The following is a 14376-nucleotide window of genomic DNA, read 5'->3' as shown; positions in this document are numbered from 1 at the left end:
GTGTCCATGGCCTCTATGTCTGTGGAGTCGTCCTCCATATGCGACATGTACAGACCGGTCATCGCTGTCAGAGTCGTGAGAGATCCGAGAAATACCACAGCCCATGCGACCTATGGCAGGTGGTGTTGTGATCCGAGGAGAAAAGAACTGGAAGGTTGTAGAGGGTGTCTGGCGGGAGGAAGTTCGTGCTGACGGTCTTGGGAGAAGAGATCGTTGAGATGAGGGCCTGCCAAGATCCCCTTTTATATGGATTTTCGGTTACTATAAACCGATAGCACAGCGTAGTTGTGAGATTGCATTAACTATATAGAGGCGTCGACGACAGTGAAGAGACTTTCTGAATGTTCCAATCTCTGTGTATATTCTTGAATATCTCTCACAACAGACTGTGAATTCTGTGCCGATATCTTTGAAACTTGATATTCACTCTGCTTTGTGCGAAGACGACTTCAGTTCTTCAGAAAAGTCACCGGAACGCGACAAGGAAGTGAAGGCATTGATGCAAGGGCATATTGGCATGCACTTAGAGAGTGACTATTGTTACCAAAAAAGAATGTGTGTATCTCATCGATTGATTTGTCGACTCTTATCCCAAAATCTGCCACTTTCTCAACATGGAGCCCCTATTCAGTGATCTTCTTGTAGTGATCTCAAGAAAGCCGCATATCTCGATCGTAGGCACGGAATGCTTCAGCCTCTTGCTCTGTGAGCAGTGGGTGGCGACAGACAGGGCATTTGGCATTGTCTCGCAAATTGATAACCCACGTGTCAACGCAACCATCGCCGACAATATGCCCGCAAGGGAGGTAGAAGGGCCTCTCGACGATTGATTTGCCGTTGCCCTCTGGGCTTGCCGTTGCCATGGGTTTCTTGCAGCATGGACATTTGAGAGCCGCCTGGGGGTCGACAGGCCAAGTCGGTGCGTTTGGGTATCGTGGGTCCTGCGTGCCAGCCTGCTCTGGCTTGGGTGTAACACCTTCCGGAGGTGGCTGCGCGAGCCTCTCATACAGAGCCTCAGCAGGCGCTGGGGAGACGGTTGATCTAATCAGGTGAGTCGCGCGAGCCATGCTGCGGAGTAAATGCATGGCCTCCTCTCTCTCACTCTGCTTGTCCAAGACACTCTGATAGAGTTCATTCCAATCGACGTGTTCTGCCGGTGGCGGTGGTGGCTGCCGAGTCTTGCTTCGCTCCTCCTCGTCCTGCTTCCTGGTTCTGACACTGTAGCGCTCAGGGCCAAAGAGCTCCTGCCTGCGCTGCTCTTCCTCGGCGAATTCGCGTTCTAGCTGTTGGTCTCTGGCAGACATGATGGGTGGTTGGTTGGCATCGATGGTGGTGTTGAAAGATGTTTTGTAATTCAACAAAATGCAAGCCAGCAGATCTGGAGAAGGGTGATTAAATACTTGAGCCGGGACAAAGAACCAGCTTCAAATGTTGGTCAGTCACCGCTTACAGCGACGCATGGGGTTCTTTGTCTTTGGCAGTTCCTTTTTGACCAACGAAAGAAGTGGCGCTGTGACTGTGACTGCACTAACAGGGCAGTGAAGTTGAACAAAGACTGCCTGATAGGATATTGCATGTGACTTGGTAGGGTCTCATGATGAGACTGATAGCCTACCATTGAAAGCGGTTTGCTGTCAAGGTCAATGCGTTACACGTAATTCACTTTGCTGGACCACTATCAATCAGTGACTGCAACTTATTCACTGGCCACTAGCTACATGGTGACTAGGTAATGCTGTTGTCAGGCCTTAAGCCTAACCATTCAGACACAGTCCACCCAGCTCAGTACTCTTGGTTCGGTAGTTTTTGCTGATTACTAGTGATTGAGGGGCCTTGAGGACGTGACGCGACGCAAATCGTCTGTAGGTGCAAGAATGCCGTGACGATGAGGCTAAGAATAGGTAGTCTGGCGGCTACTTCGTACCAAGATCTCCAGATGGCTCCAAGACCAAGGCCTAGTGCCCGCAAGCGCACCCGTTAGCCTGGACCGAATGGGAGTCGACCATACCAAACACATGCCAATCGCGCCTCGACACTGGCACGCATCGGGATACCACTGGAATGTGGGCATCCCATTTCCTCCCTTACAATGCAGTTGCCCAGTCACTTTTGATGGAGCCAGCTGGGCCTTTTCCCCTTCCTCTCCTCCCTCTCTTCCCATTTCGGACAGCTGAACCCTCAACTCCAACAAAGAATCATCGCGAAAGACGGTTCGCCTACAGAAACATCCTCCTCAATTGTCACGACAGGATGGACGGCACAGTGGGGTCACCTAGCCCGGCCGGCGCCGTCCGACCCCTTGCCCGGCGGGCCATCTCCACGGCCCTTATTCACTGGTTCTCTCCGCGGAGCACCTGCGATCCGGACCCTGCTCACGAGGACGTCAACCTCTGCGAGAAGCCGGTGGGCAATTCATACATTACACTGGCAGTCTGTACCAGCCTCGCGTGAGTTCTACACTGGAAGCTCGTCCATGAACCCCGTCCAAAAGCTGACTACTTCTTGTAGTGGCACGATTGCAGGGACCACAATTATCATGCTCCTGTGGCTACACTTCCGCCGTATGGCCCGAGACCGGCGTGAATATGACCCGTTCGAGCTGGCCGACTATGGCATCGAGGAGGAGGATCTTTCGGCGGAGAAGCGGCTGATGAAGAAGAGAGCATCCCTCGGAACAAAGGCATTCCACATACACGTACAAAAGTCGAGCATATCACGGCCGCGGCCAATGACACCTTGCAGAGACTCGCTACACGAGTCGGTGCACTCGTTCGAAAGGCCACTACGACCCGGCATCGATCCTCTCGCGTCGCCCTATGCCGAGGACAACCCTGGATATATACGAGAAGGCCTGTCGCCGGAGCCGCTCATCGCGAGAAATCTGACGAGTTCTCCACAGCCGATGATGGCAGAGTCGCCACTGGCGAGGCTCGAGCTGCCATCGCAAAAGAGGAAGCCAGTCCCGATATCCAAGTAGGGAGGCAGAGAGAGAGAGGCAGATATTCGAGTCTCCTAGGGAAGAAGATGGGGCTTGGTTGGAGCATCAGACCACTACAGATTTCGATGATGGATACGATGATGGATAATTTACTCAATGATCCAGGCGATGTAGGAACGATGCAACCAGGAATGGACAGCGTGACGTCTGTTTTTAATCCACAAACACTTAACACCATTTACATAGTCACGAGCCAAGAATTGAAAAGCAGAAATTCGAAACAACGATGTCTCTCCACTGCCAGTCCACGTTACATAGCGATCCTTGGATGGGATTCATGATGCAGGTCGACAGACAGGCACGACAGGTTGCGAGCTCTTGCCTTCTGCCGATCTTATAACCAACCCGGCAAAATACAGGGCCACGGGCCAACCGAGATCAGGATGATCGTCCCGCCCCCGCGACGCATTGAGAAAGATGCCACAATCAATTTACCGGGCAGGGTTGCCGCCAAGATAGGTCCACCTAGTATTTATTTTGGAAACGCTGTCCCCCGGTTCAGAGATGATGTCAAAGGGATCTGCGTGGCCGCGAGACGCCAATGCAGGCGATGCCGGGAACCCGTTCAAGGTTATTTAAACAACTGAGATCTCGACCGAGCCTCAATATCAAAATTCAGATGACACAAGGCAGTACCTGCACCTGAGCTGAACAGACTTCTTCATCATCACTTCTACTCTCCCAAAATGCACTTCACCACCTTCATCGCGTCCGTTCTCGCCGGCTCCGCCTCGGCAGCCGTCGTCCGCCAGGCCCAGCCCCCGCCGCCCCCGGCCGACGGTACGCCCTTCAATCTCATTGCGCTGAGGTCAGCCAGTGATATCCACTTCACCCACTTCGGCGCCACCCACAGCGGCATCTTCCTGGGCCTCAAGGAGCAGGCCGCCTCCTGCGACAAGGGCCCCGCTACTGAAGCCACCTTTTACCTCGAGGACGGCAACATGTTCCTCTACGCCGCGTCGGCCACGCCGCAGCAGCTCTACGTCGACACCGTCTGTAAGTTGAGATATGATTTTCGAACCTGCTGATGCTTGTGACGAGCCCGCAATCCGCTAACGTGGGGCAATTTACAGTGGGAGGCCGGGTTGCATACACGACGGGCGCGCAGCCTACGCCTCCCGGAGGGGAGCGCGGACCCTGGAAGCTCGACGAGGCCGGCGATCTGTCCTTCAACGGCAACGACTTGCTCGCCTGCCCCCAGGGCACCGACGGCGCCTGGGCCGTCTACGCCGGCGAGGGCCAGGGCGAGGGCTGCCTCGGCTTCTCAGCCCGAGCTGCGCCGGTGCAAGATCCCAACGGCTGCCTCTACTCGTCGAACCGGGCGTGAAGGACTGGGCACGCACAGAATCTCCGTTCAATACGATTATGTATATGTGAACCAAAGAACCAATGAGTTAGACTTCTGACCGGACAACCGGAGCTAGAAACAATTGCAATACAATGTATCATATGCAGGGTCAACTGGTACATAAAGCGGTGAAGCTGCCAATATTTCGGGATCGAGAGGCCCCGAGGCTAAGTGTTGTTCAGATCAATCTCCGCACTGTCGATCCCAACTCGATAAAGTCACCAAGGATTTGCCTAACTCAGGGTACCCACCACCCGCAGCCCTATCTTTCTGTTCAAACTCTTCGACTAGTCCGAATCCGTCTTTCGGGAATCTTGTCATTGGCCTGAAGTATTTGTAAAAGACAAAGAGCGGAGGTTGATGATGCTGACTGCTCACGGGGCAAAAAGCTTTGATCAATTCCAAAGAGCATTCCCACTGGCTGTTTCCTAGACTTGTCACCACTCCGGACCGGGTAGGTTAGACCGCTGCATGTCGCTGACTACTGTCGGTTATCCTCCCGGAGCCGTAGGTGATCATCGCAGGCAGCTCCTCATTGGTCTAGGATGGGGCTGCAAAAGCAATACGCCCTCAACATCCCGATCGAGCTGAAAATACGCCGCACCTTAACCCCACGCGCTCCGCAAATATCTGGGCTGGAGCAAATGACAGACGTACTTGCACATGCACGTCAGTTTGCTTATTCCGGTGTCTCTGCGGCGCTTGGTACTGTCAGCGATCTGACAGGCGCTCCAGTGACCACATCTGACGGACGGGGTACTGCTCCCGCCGAGAACGCTATCCAGGAGCTATCACCCGCCTTTCCTGGTTGACGGCGATCCCCCGTCATGGTTGCCCAGTCAAGTCAAAAGTATATAAGGACGGAGTGGTGACGAAGGTATGATCGGGAGGGAAGACACTATCTACTCGAAAGCTCTTAACAACTACAGGTATTGTTTCGCAATCTGTCCTCCGAGCAACCCCGGCAAGATGGTCGCTGCCACCTCCCTCATAACACTCTGCCTCGCCGCCACGGCAACAGCACGCAAGTGCCGCGATATCGTCGTCCCCGTCCAGATCTCCGCCCGCAACGGCGTCTTCGACGTCGCCCCGCCCGCCACCAACATCGAGGCCACCGACTTCATCCTCGACAACTTGCGCCAGGGCCACGACTATGCCAACGAGACGCTGACGGGCTACCGGACCGTTTCAGGCACCTACAAGCTGCAGACGACCTACTGCGAGCCCGATTCGGGTCCCTCGGGCACTGTGCAGCTGCTGACCCACGGCATTGCCTTCGATCGCACCTACTGGGACTTCCCCGCGCACGACCACAACTACAGCTACACCGCCGTCGCCGTCGACGAGTACCGCTACTCGACGCTGGCCTGGGACCGCCTCGGCATCGGCATGTCGCAGCACGGCGAGCCCGTCAATGAGATCCAGTCCACGCTCGAGATCGCCGCCCTTAAGGCCGTAACACTGATGCTGCGGCACGGCCAGATCCCCGGCGTCGGGTGCGCCTTCTCCAAGGTCGTGCACGTCGGCCACTCGTTCGGCTCGATCCAGTCGTACAGCCTCACCGTGACGGACCCGGAGCTGTCCGACGGGCTGGTCCTGACCGGCTTCTCGCAGGACCCGCGGTTTCTACCCTACTTCGGCTACGGCGGCAACTTTGTCGTCGCCAACACCATCCCCGCGCTGTCGCAGTACCCGGCGGGCTACCTGGCCGGAGGGGACGTGTCGGCGGCGCAGACCAACTTCTTCGCGCCGGGAGAGTTCGACCCTGACATCCTCAACGTTGCCGCGAGCACTTCGCAGCCGGTGACTGTCGGCGAGATGTTGACCATTGGTGGGAGCACTGCCTTGGTGAACCACTTTGAGGGTCCCGTGCTGATCATCACTGGAGGTGAGTTGCATCAATGATTAAAATCATTTTGTGGAAAGTCAATGATTTAACCAATGGGAATCCTAGAACGCGACGTCCCTTTCTGCGGGGGTGATTGCTATAACAGCGGCATGCCTGGCGTTGCTTCGATCCTCGACGAGTCTGCGGGGATGTTTCCCAACGTCACCAAGTTTGAGACTTGCGTTGTACCCAAGGCTGGCCACGGGCTGAACTTTGTAAGATGCACCTACACAATTCTGTTTATGGGAATCGAGGCTAACAGCAGGCAGGAGTACTCTCACCCCTTGACTTACAACACGATAAACACTTTCCTCAAGCAAAACGGGCTCCTTCCTTGATCTATGCCCTTGCGAACTTACCTAAAGCTCCAGAACCCCAAGGAGTCAGAGTTTACCTATCTGCAATTTCAATACCTTCTTTACGAGTCATATGTTTACATAAACATATCAACCTTTATTTATAATTCAATAGTCACATACTCTTTCTAAGATTATGCAAAGTAATTCTCAATTCCTATTACTCTACTACGTACACACTGACCAGCTTGAATAAGGTTTTCAAGTTTTCATTTGAAATCACTGTTTAGAGACCTCTTACATTGCAGTTTTACCATCTTGATAATACTCAGGGGTAAACCTTAACTATTGTGCTACAAGTTACTAACAAAAAGGTGAACACAAAGTCATCACAGCTGGCAAAAAGCTTGCAGACTCGCTCGGGAGGGAGTCTGCTACGAAAATCCTCTTTTCAGGGGATTTTACTGCCGCACAAGATCGCACTGTCGTCGAGTAGTGGTCTGTGTTGTCGTCGGGTTAGTCGTCGGGGTTTTTTATTTAATTTTATTATCGTCATCGGGAATCGAACTCGTGTCCTCCTCGGGCCTGCCCCTTGCATTTCCTGTCCATTAAACAATCTGACCATGTTGCCAAATTTTCCAATCGTCTTTTCCTCCCCGACAACTGACTGCGTTAGCCTTCCTTATAAGGGCTTTGAATCCTGGGGTCCATCCTCCTGAAATTCCTCCTCCGGGGCCCCCCTGGGCCCAGAGACCCCTTAACCTGGTCTCGCACACATTGCAGTTCAGAGTCACGACTCAAAGCCTCCACAGTTCCCATTCCAGAAAATAGGTTACAACAAAAAAGCGATGTTTGTCATCTACTATGTTACCTATTTCAGACTCTCGAGGAAGCTCAAGTCTCTAGGCGCCTCGACCTCGGCCATGATCTCCTCCCGCGACCTGCTCACATCCCACTGGACCAGCTCCGTGTACAACTGCTGAATCTTCTCCGTGACGGCCCCGCGCTTGCCGTCGCCGATCGTCCGCCCGTCAATCTCGACAACGTGCACCTGCGAGGGGAACGTGCCCGTGCAGAACGCCTCGTCCGCGCCGTACGCCTCGGTCAGCGAGAAGTCGAGCTCCCGCACGGCAATGCCGTGCGCCCGGCAGACGTCGATGGTCTTCTGCCGCGTGACCCCCTGCATCTGGTTGTCCTTGGTCGGCGCCCAGACCTCGCGGCCCCGCACGATGAAGAAGTTGACCGAGTTGCACGTCTTGACGAAGCCGCGCTGGTCGAGCATGAGCGCCTCGTCGACGCCCATGAAGTTGGCGTGGATGCAGGCCTGCACGTCCGTCGCCTTGGAGATGTGGTTCCACTGCTCGTCCTTGACGTCCGGCGGGCCGCGGCGCACAAAGGTCGTGCCCAGGCGCAGGCCCCGCGCGCGGGCGGCCGGGTCGGCGGCCTTGATCTCGGGGATGATGACGATGAGGGGCAGGCCGAGGTTGACGCTCGGGTTCTGGTACGGCGTCGCCTTGACGCCGCGGCTGACGACGAGCCGGATGTGCACGTGCTCGTCGTCCTGCATGTCGTTGGCGTCGAGCGTGTCGTGGATGAGGGTCAGTAGCTCGCCCTTTGTGAGCCCGAGGTCCATGTACATGACCTTGGCCGTTTGGAAGAGCCGGTTCAGGTGCTCCCTGGCGAACTGGACTTTGCCTCGCTTGGCGCGGATGCCCTCCTGGTGACCGATGTCAGCTTCATGAAGACTCGGTCAACAAGATTAAGGAGGATGCATACCCAAATTCCATCACCGACCAAGAAGTTCGAGTCAAATACTGAGACGGTCGCCTCTTTTCTTGGAACAAGCCGAAACTCTCCGGTAAGTCCATCTCGCATGCCGACCTATATCTGGGTCAGTTCAGATCAGACATCCCCCGTGAGTGTGTCTTTGTCATACCAGAATAGACTCATTCTTCTTATTGGGGACAACCGCATGAGTAGAGCCATGTGCGTCTGATGTTGCTGACGGCGTCATGATAACTATCTCTGTATCGACAATGATATGGTTGGCGGGCTCGGGCAAGGTCGCTCTTGACAAAGCCAGGGGAACATAGACGTGATATGAATCACAGTGATGGGATATCAAGAGAATTCGTTGAGTAGACGTAATGCTAGTTAATCACCAATAGATGGACGATATTTCATTATCTACTACAGCAATCCGAAAACACTAACCCGCAAAACCGCGCCACTTTTCGGTGATGTTCGAAGCCGCCTCGGACAGCACCGAGCCATTCTCCACCACCCACCCAACGAATCCCAATTGCCGAGCATACGACCCGCGCATCCCGAGAGGTACGGTACCCCCGGAAACATGCGAACGTTACCCTGATGCAGAATACTGGTGGCCACGATGGTGTACCCAATCCACATGTTGGGATGAATAATATCGAACGATATCGATTGGCCAGATGTAAGGGGACGGGACAACTCAGGATGGTTCGTAGGCGGTGTCGGCCATCGCAGCTTTCGTTGAACGCAGTGCTCCTCCAGCTTCTTGTGCAGTACGAAAGGAAGCTGGTGTGGACAGACATATCCTAATCACCACTACTGAAGACTATAGTAGCAGAAAGACCAATATGTTGTTGACAGTTGTCGTTGCAAGCGGAGCCTAAAATACCTCTACAGAAATCGGCAATTCTCATTGCTGGACCTCCTGCATCAAAGCAGTATACCACCCATTCAGAGTCTCATCTACATCAAACACGCCCCCACCTAGGAAGTCATTGACCTGGTCGAGGTAACTCTCGATGCTATCACCGGGCAGACTCCATAAATTCATCCCGGCGTCAAAGTCCTGAGTTTCCATAGCTCCATAGCTCCCATCGGCAGAGGGTGTGATGGGGTTGTAGAGCTGTGAGGTTCTGGCGCCAGGACTGTCCTTGTACACTTTGAGCCTCACAGCCTGAAACACCTCCAAGCAACGGAAGAGATTGGGAGACTGAAGCTTCGAGAGGCCTCTATTCAATAGGTCCATGCAAACCATGGTGTCGTTCTCGTGACGCCATGCTCGACCCACAGGCATAGCAATGGCTACAGTCGTGTTGGTGTTGGGCTTAATCGTTGAGCGCCTGTTCACAATGTTAATATCATGCTGATCGAATTCAAGGGTTTACAGCTACATACCAATCGCAATAGAGCGCAGCAAGACCGACCAAGAAGATAGCATGGACCTGCCTCGACGAGCGACACACCGCCAAGATGCCACTCTGCTGCTCCAACCTTAGCCAGTTCTTTACTGCGCTGGAGGCGGCTTTGGAGCAGGAGAACACCATCTGGCTCGACGGAACCATGTAGGTCGGTGATGGCCTCTGAAGCATCAAACGTAGGAGGCAAGACTCGATCTTCATCTCGGAGTACTCGCGAGAGGGTTTGACCACGGCAGTGTTGAGTTGGTGATCCCAATTGGCCAGCTCTAGCCTTATCGCATCTGCTTCGGCGGATATCTGTTGAAACGTTGTATCCAGTGCCAATCCGTCAGGGGTTCTTGCAATGTACACCGACTCGAGAATACGGCCACCAAGCTTCCGAAGTCTGATCATGTGTTTGAAGGGTTCGACAATGCATTTGTGAAAGACTGGGGCTGCTGCTGCCTCGCTTTCAGTCAAAGCGTCGAATGTCATCGGTGTGGGCATCAGGGCGTGTATGGCGTGCTCCCGGACCGAGAGCACGCGGCCTGTCATAGTCGCTACATGCCTATGCACGAGTGTTAAGCAACGGCCATGATCAGTATTGTGGACAGGGACATACCGCTCCAAACAATACGCGGACCACCATGCCCTGTTCCGTATCTCCAATTCTTCGGCTGTGAAGCCCCAGTCTGTGTTGTGGCGGTGAAGACCTGCTTCGATGACCGCGGACATGGCATACCGCGCCAGATGCCATAGATCGTTGATGTCAGCCGAGATTGGCGAGTCAAGCATCCATATAGTTAGTAGAAGTATTGCTTGAATCCTGAGGAGATCCTGCGGGTGGTCGTAGAAGTTGTGGAAGAAGTGCAGAGCAGTCTGGAAGTACGAGGATGAGTCGTTCATGTCGATGGGTCCCTGAGAAGTAGATCCGTTGCCATGCAATGTCTCCCTGCTTCCCAGAGCCAACACCACAAATACCAAAAACTTCTCCTGGTTATCGCAACTCCTTGGCTCTTGGTACAGTTTCTGAAACACCCTCCGAAGAACTGGCAGCTGGAGGAACGGCCACCAAACATGTACGCGTGCGATATACGCGTGCAGCAGGCGCCTGGCCACTGGCTGCGGTGGTAGAGCAGCTTGTTGTGTCGTCGGCGATAGATCTAGGAAGCCCCCTCTTCTGTCCGGTAGCTCTGATGGAATGAGGGTGAGTTGCCTGAAGAAAATGCGAGCGAATGTTGACCCGGCGGCTCCTCCGACTGTTTACACATATTTTACGTGAGCAAAAACGCCTGCTCCCGACCTCGCACAAGACCCCATACTGAACTCACCGTATGAACCCTCGGAGAAGCGACTTGGGCCGCCAAGCGCCAGGACGCCAACTTCCTCGGCTTCCTTCCGTAAGCTCTCATCGTCCAGGTTCGGTCTGTCAGAGAGCGGCTGTGTGGGATGGGGTCGGGCAGATTGTAGGGAAACCGATTCCGGGCCGGAGCCTACGGTGACAGGTTGAGTCCCGAGACTCTGTGCGGGAGATTGGTCAACTCTAGCTTTCAGGGCTGTTATCTGGTCCAAGAGCGCCTGGACGGTGGAGTAGGGATACGCGACACATTCGGTGATGTTGCACTCCTCTCGATGCCGGTAGCAAGCGGAGCACTGCGGTACCTTCAAGTCGCACTATGTTCAGAGTGATCAGGCTGGGGTGTGTCAGCTGCAAAGGCGTCCGGAATTTGGGTCTTACCTTGACCTTTCTCGATCGACACCGACTACATGCCTTGGAGAGCGATGGATGGAGGCCCAGCCCTCCGGGAATTTGTGGCCCTGGCATCGTGCGTCTGTGGTAGCTCGGGACTGTCCGAAGTTGAATCGCGAGCTTTGCACATCAAAGCACGCGACCAGTCAATCGAGAAGTGCCTTGCGCGAACGTGGTATGAGATGAGGTTGCAACAGCTCGGGGGGTGCCGAAGTCGGTGGTTCTTCGAACTCCACTCCTTATCTTTTTTAGGTCCGCTCCTTCGGACTTGTGCGAGTCACGCTACTCCCGCACCGAAAGCCACTCAAACGCTCTCAGCGTTGAGATAAGGTGTGCGCGAGTCGCGTGCGTCCCCCCGGGTACGATTTACTTCGGATGTGACTTCTTCGGCACTGTAATTACTGCACATAGCCTCGCGGTTGACATCAGTTGGCTCCAGGCTGCCCGGATTCCAGTGAGCATCCCGTGCAAAGTAAATTGGCATGGAATCTTAGATTCAGAGCCACGATGATCACTCCTAGAAGACCAAACTCATAGATTCCTTGCTTGTGCGACCCTCGTCCGATATCAATAGCTGTATCGGAAAGCGTGATTCTCCCCATCAGTTAGATCCTCGCCTACAATGTCCAGATGACTCCCCGTCGACTTGCCGTATAGGCGATCGCGACGCTTGTTCTCGAAGAAGCAGATGGCACTAATCAGGAGGTCAGCATCGGTACCTTATGTAACAGGCTCCATTTCCGTTGCTTACAAATACAGCATGCCCATCACCCCGTTGATAGCAAAGGCTGCCAGCATGGCAGCAATTCCAAGGGGATAGTACGGTGACTGATCCGTGCGGAAGAACTGGGGACCGAAGATATTGGCAACAGCTGTGTGGGATGTTAGCACAGATCGCAAACTCATTAGGAGAAGCTCACAGTAGAAGACTGCGACAGAAACACCAGCGAACGACTTCTTGGTCGCACCAGAGTTGTTGGACGACTGTAGACTGAGCATCGTCACAAAGGAAACATTGTAGAAGCCCATGAGGTACACGCCGACCAGCGACGCAGTTCGGTGCTCCTTTATATCCAGGGCTAGAGGAGACGAATTTAGTAAATGGTGGACGTGGTCATAGAAGGATAGTACCTACAGTGAATCATAGCCGCACCGGCAAGGGCAGGGAACGTCGAGAGGACCCAAATGATACATCGCGTGCGAGGTACGTAGAGCATGATGACCGTGGCAACGACCTGGGCGACGATGGCGACGGCTGCTTGCGGAGCAGACATGAGCGATGTCTTCTGGGGCGAGAAGCCGTAGCCGGAGATGATGAGCGGGTTGAAATTGGTGATGCCGGAGTTGGTGACGGCATACGCCATGACTCCGACGGACAGGACCCAGTACTTCGGATCTTTCAGTGTCTCAGTTACGTGTGACATCTTCCACTATGTTGTCATAAACCAATTAGCTGTTAGTCACTCATACCAAACGCTCCTTCTTGGCTCGATTCTACCTTGTTGTGGTTGTCTACGCCGGTTTGGTTCTCAGCGACCCGGATAATGGCGAGCTTCTTCTCCTCGGCAGTGAAGAACCACGCGTTTGAGGGCGCATCAGGAAGGGCGAGAACTACGGTGATGCCAAGTGCGATAGTGATGCTGCCATAGATGATGAAGAGATACTGAAGATAGAATTAGTTCGGATGTTTGTCAACCAGCCAAGGGTTGCAGGCAGCTTACCTTCCACTCAGAGAGGGAACCCGAGATGTGGCCAATAGCGTAGGCGAGAATACCACCGAAGATCTAGCAACATGTTAACGTAGTTCTCAGAGTCAAGCTGACAAGTATTTCTACATACACCCGCAAAAGTGTTGTAGTAGAGCGCCGAGACAATAGCGTGCTCCTCTCGACGATACCACAGCGAGGTCAGGAGGATGCAGCAGGGCAGCAGCGCCGCCTCAAAGACGCCCAAGAAGAACCGCGCGACGGCCAGAGTGGCGAAGCTTGTGCACCCGGCCATGGCCGTGATGGTCACGCCCCAGAAGATCAACAGCGCGCCCAGGAACTTCCCGATGCGCACCTTGGTCAGCAGCCAGAGGGCAGGCGCCTCCATTCCAAGGTACCCGAAGTAGAAAACACTGCCCAGCCAGCTATAGTCCTGGTTCTTGAGGTTGGTCTCCTTGGTCATTCCGTAGACGGCGGCGAAGCTCATGGCATTCTGGTGTGAAAAGTGCAAGTTAGCAGGGAGTGGAAACGGGGCGGAACAGCAAGGCAACGCAAGGCATAGAAGGACTGACCTTGTCGAGAAAAGCCATGGTCGAGGCAAGAATCATGGTCATCAAAACGACAGAATTGATTTTGATGAGCATGCGCCGGTTCTGCTGCGGAGTGATGGTCTCCATCCCGGAAGCAACAATCTCTTCCGCACGGGGAGTGTCCGAGCTGTTGCGAAGCTCTGACTTGCCCTCGTTCATGGTGATCTCTCACGGCTGACTGTGTAAATATTGATAGGAGATCACGTCGCGTACTCTGCAACGAGGTACTGGTAGCTGGATCGGGTCAGTTGAGGTCCAGCTTTGTGGGATGCACCGCCTCAAGTACTGATAGGATGACGATGCGGGAATCAAGGTTAAGCCGACTGTTCCCGCGGCGGTGCATGTTGCATCTTGCGTCAGGGCTCTCCTCTCCTTTTGAACGGACTGCCAACACTTGAAGACACAGGCTATTGGAGTCTCCGGAATAGGGAAATTCGTCTGGATCGCGCCGTTTCCCCAGGAGGGCTCCACAGATATCGGTCTTGCGCGAGGCCATATTTCGGCCACCCCCGAGTAGCGTCGGTCTACCGCGACCGCCTCAAATCCACTGGAGTTATCTGGAGGGCTTCACGAGTAGCGAGTAGAATCAAATGTATGGGATTTCGGCTGGCGACGGCATGTTACTACAGGAAG

The 14376-nt window shown here is 54.2% G+C and overlaps 6 protein-coding genes across 6 annotated transcripts; 3 read left to right on the top strand and 3 right to left on the bottom strand.

Moving 5' to 3' along the window:
* Positions 1-650: 650 nt before the first annotated feature.
* Positions 651-1304, bottom strand: E0L32_002315 (uncharacterized protein; the record flags this gene model as incomplete). Its single annotated transcript, XM_031136491.1, has 1 exon — positions 651-1304. One exon carries the CDS (start codon positions 1302-1304, stop codon positions 651-653), a length of 654 nt encoding a protein of 217 aa, XP_030988530.1.
* A 946-nt stretch (positions 1305-2250) lies between these two features.
* E0L32_002314 (uncharacterized protein) lies at positions 2251-3202 on the top strand (the record flags this gene model as incomplete). Its single annotated transcript, XM_031136490.1, has 4 exons — positions 2251-2447; positions 2509-2695; positions 2743-2973; positions 3185-3202. The coding sequence occupies 4 exons, from the start codon at positions 2251-2253 to the stop codon at positions 3200-3202; spliced, it is 633 nt and encodes a 210-aa protein (XP_030988529.1).
* Positions 3203-3684: 482 nt separating this feature from the next.
* Positions 3685-4325, top strand: E0L32_002313 (uncharacterized protein; the record flags this gene model as incomplete). The annotated part of the gene is made up of 2 exons (XM_031136489.1): positions 3685-3994; positions 4072-4325. 2 exons carry the CDS (start codon positions 3685-3687, stop codon positions 4323-4325), a joined length of 564 nt encoding a protein of 187 aa, XP_030988528.1.
* Positions 4326-5315: 990 nt separating this feature from the next.
* Positions 5316-6572, top strand: E0L32_002312 (uncharacterized protein; the record flags this gene model as incomplete). The annotated part of the gene is made up of 2 exons (XM_031136488.1): positions 5316-6234; positions 6301-6572. 2 exons carry the CDS (start codon positions 5316-5318, stop codon positions 6570-6572), a joined length of 1191 nt encoding a protein of 396 aa, XP_030988527.1.
* Positions 6573-7401: 829 nt separating this feature from the next.
* E0L32_002311 (uncharacterized protein) lies at positions 7402-8544 on the bottom strand (the record flags this gene model as incomplete). The annotated part of the gene is made up of 3 exons (XM_031136487.1): positions 7402-8247; positions 8307-8411; positions 8467-8544. The coding sequence occupies 3 exons, from the start codon at positions 8542-8544 to the stop codon at positions 7402-7404; spliced, it is 1029 nt and encodes a 342-aa protein (XP_030988526.1).
* A 666-nt stretch (positions 8545-9210) lies between these two features.
* E0L32_002310 (uncharacterized protein) lies at positions 9211-13902 on the bottom strand (the record flags this gene model as incomplete). The annotated part of the gene is made up of 12 exons (XM_031136485.1): positions 9211-9640; positions 9696-10265; positions 10320-10956; positions 11020-11371; positions 12069-12141; positions 12199-12319; positions 12368-12526; positions 12583-12843; positions 12918-13110; positions 13169-13231; positions 13287-13646; positions 13726-13902. 12 exons carry the CDS (start codon positions 13900-13902, stop codon positions 9211-9213), a joined length of 3396 nt encoding a protein of 1131 aa, XP_030988525.1.
* Positions 13903-14376: the final 474 nt, after the last annotated feature.

This window comes from Thyridium curvatum (genome assembly GCF_004353045.1).
Source record: "Thyridium curvatum strain D216 chromosome Unknown NODE_9_length_649264_cov_80.371750, whole genome shotgun sequence".
Lineage (NCBI taxonomy): Eukaryota > Fungi > Ascomycota > Sordariomycetes > Thyridiales > Thyridiaceae > Thyridium > Thyridium curvatum.
This window is presented reverse-complemented; position numbering and strand designations above follow the sequence as displayed.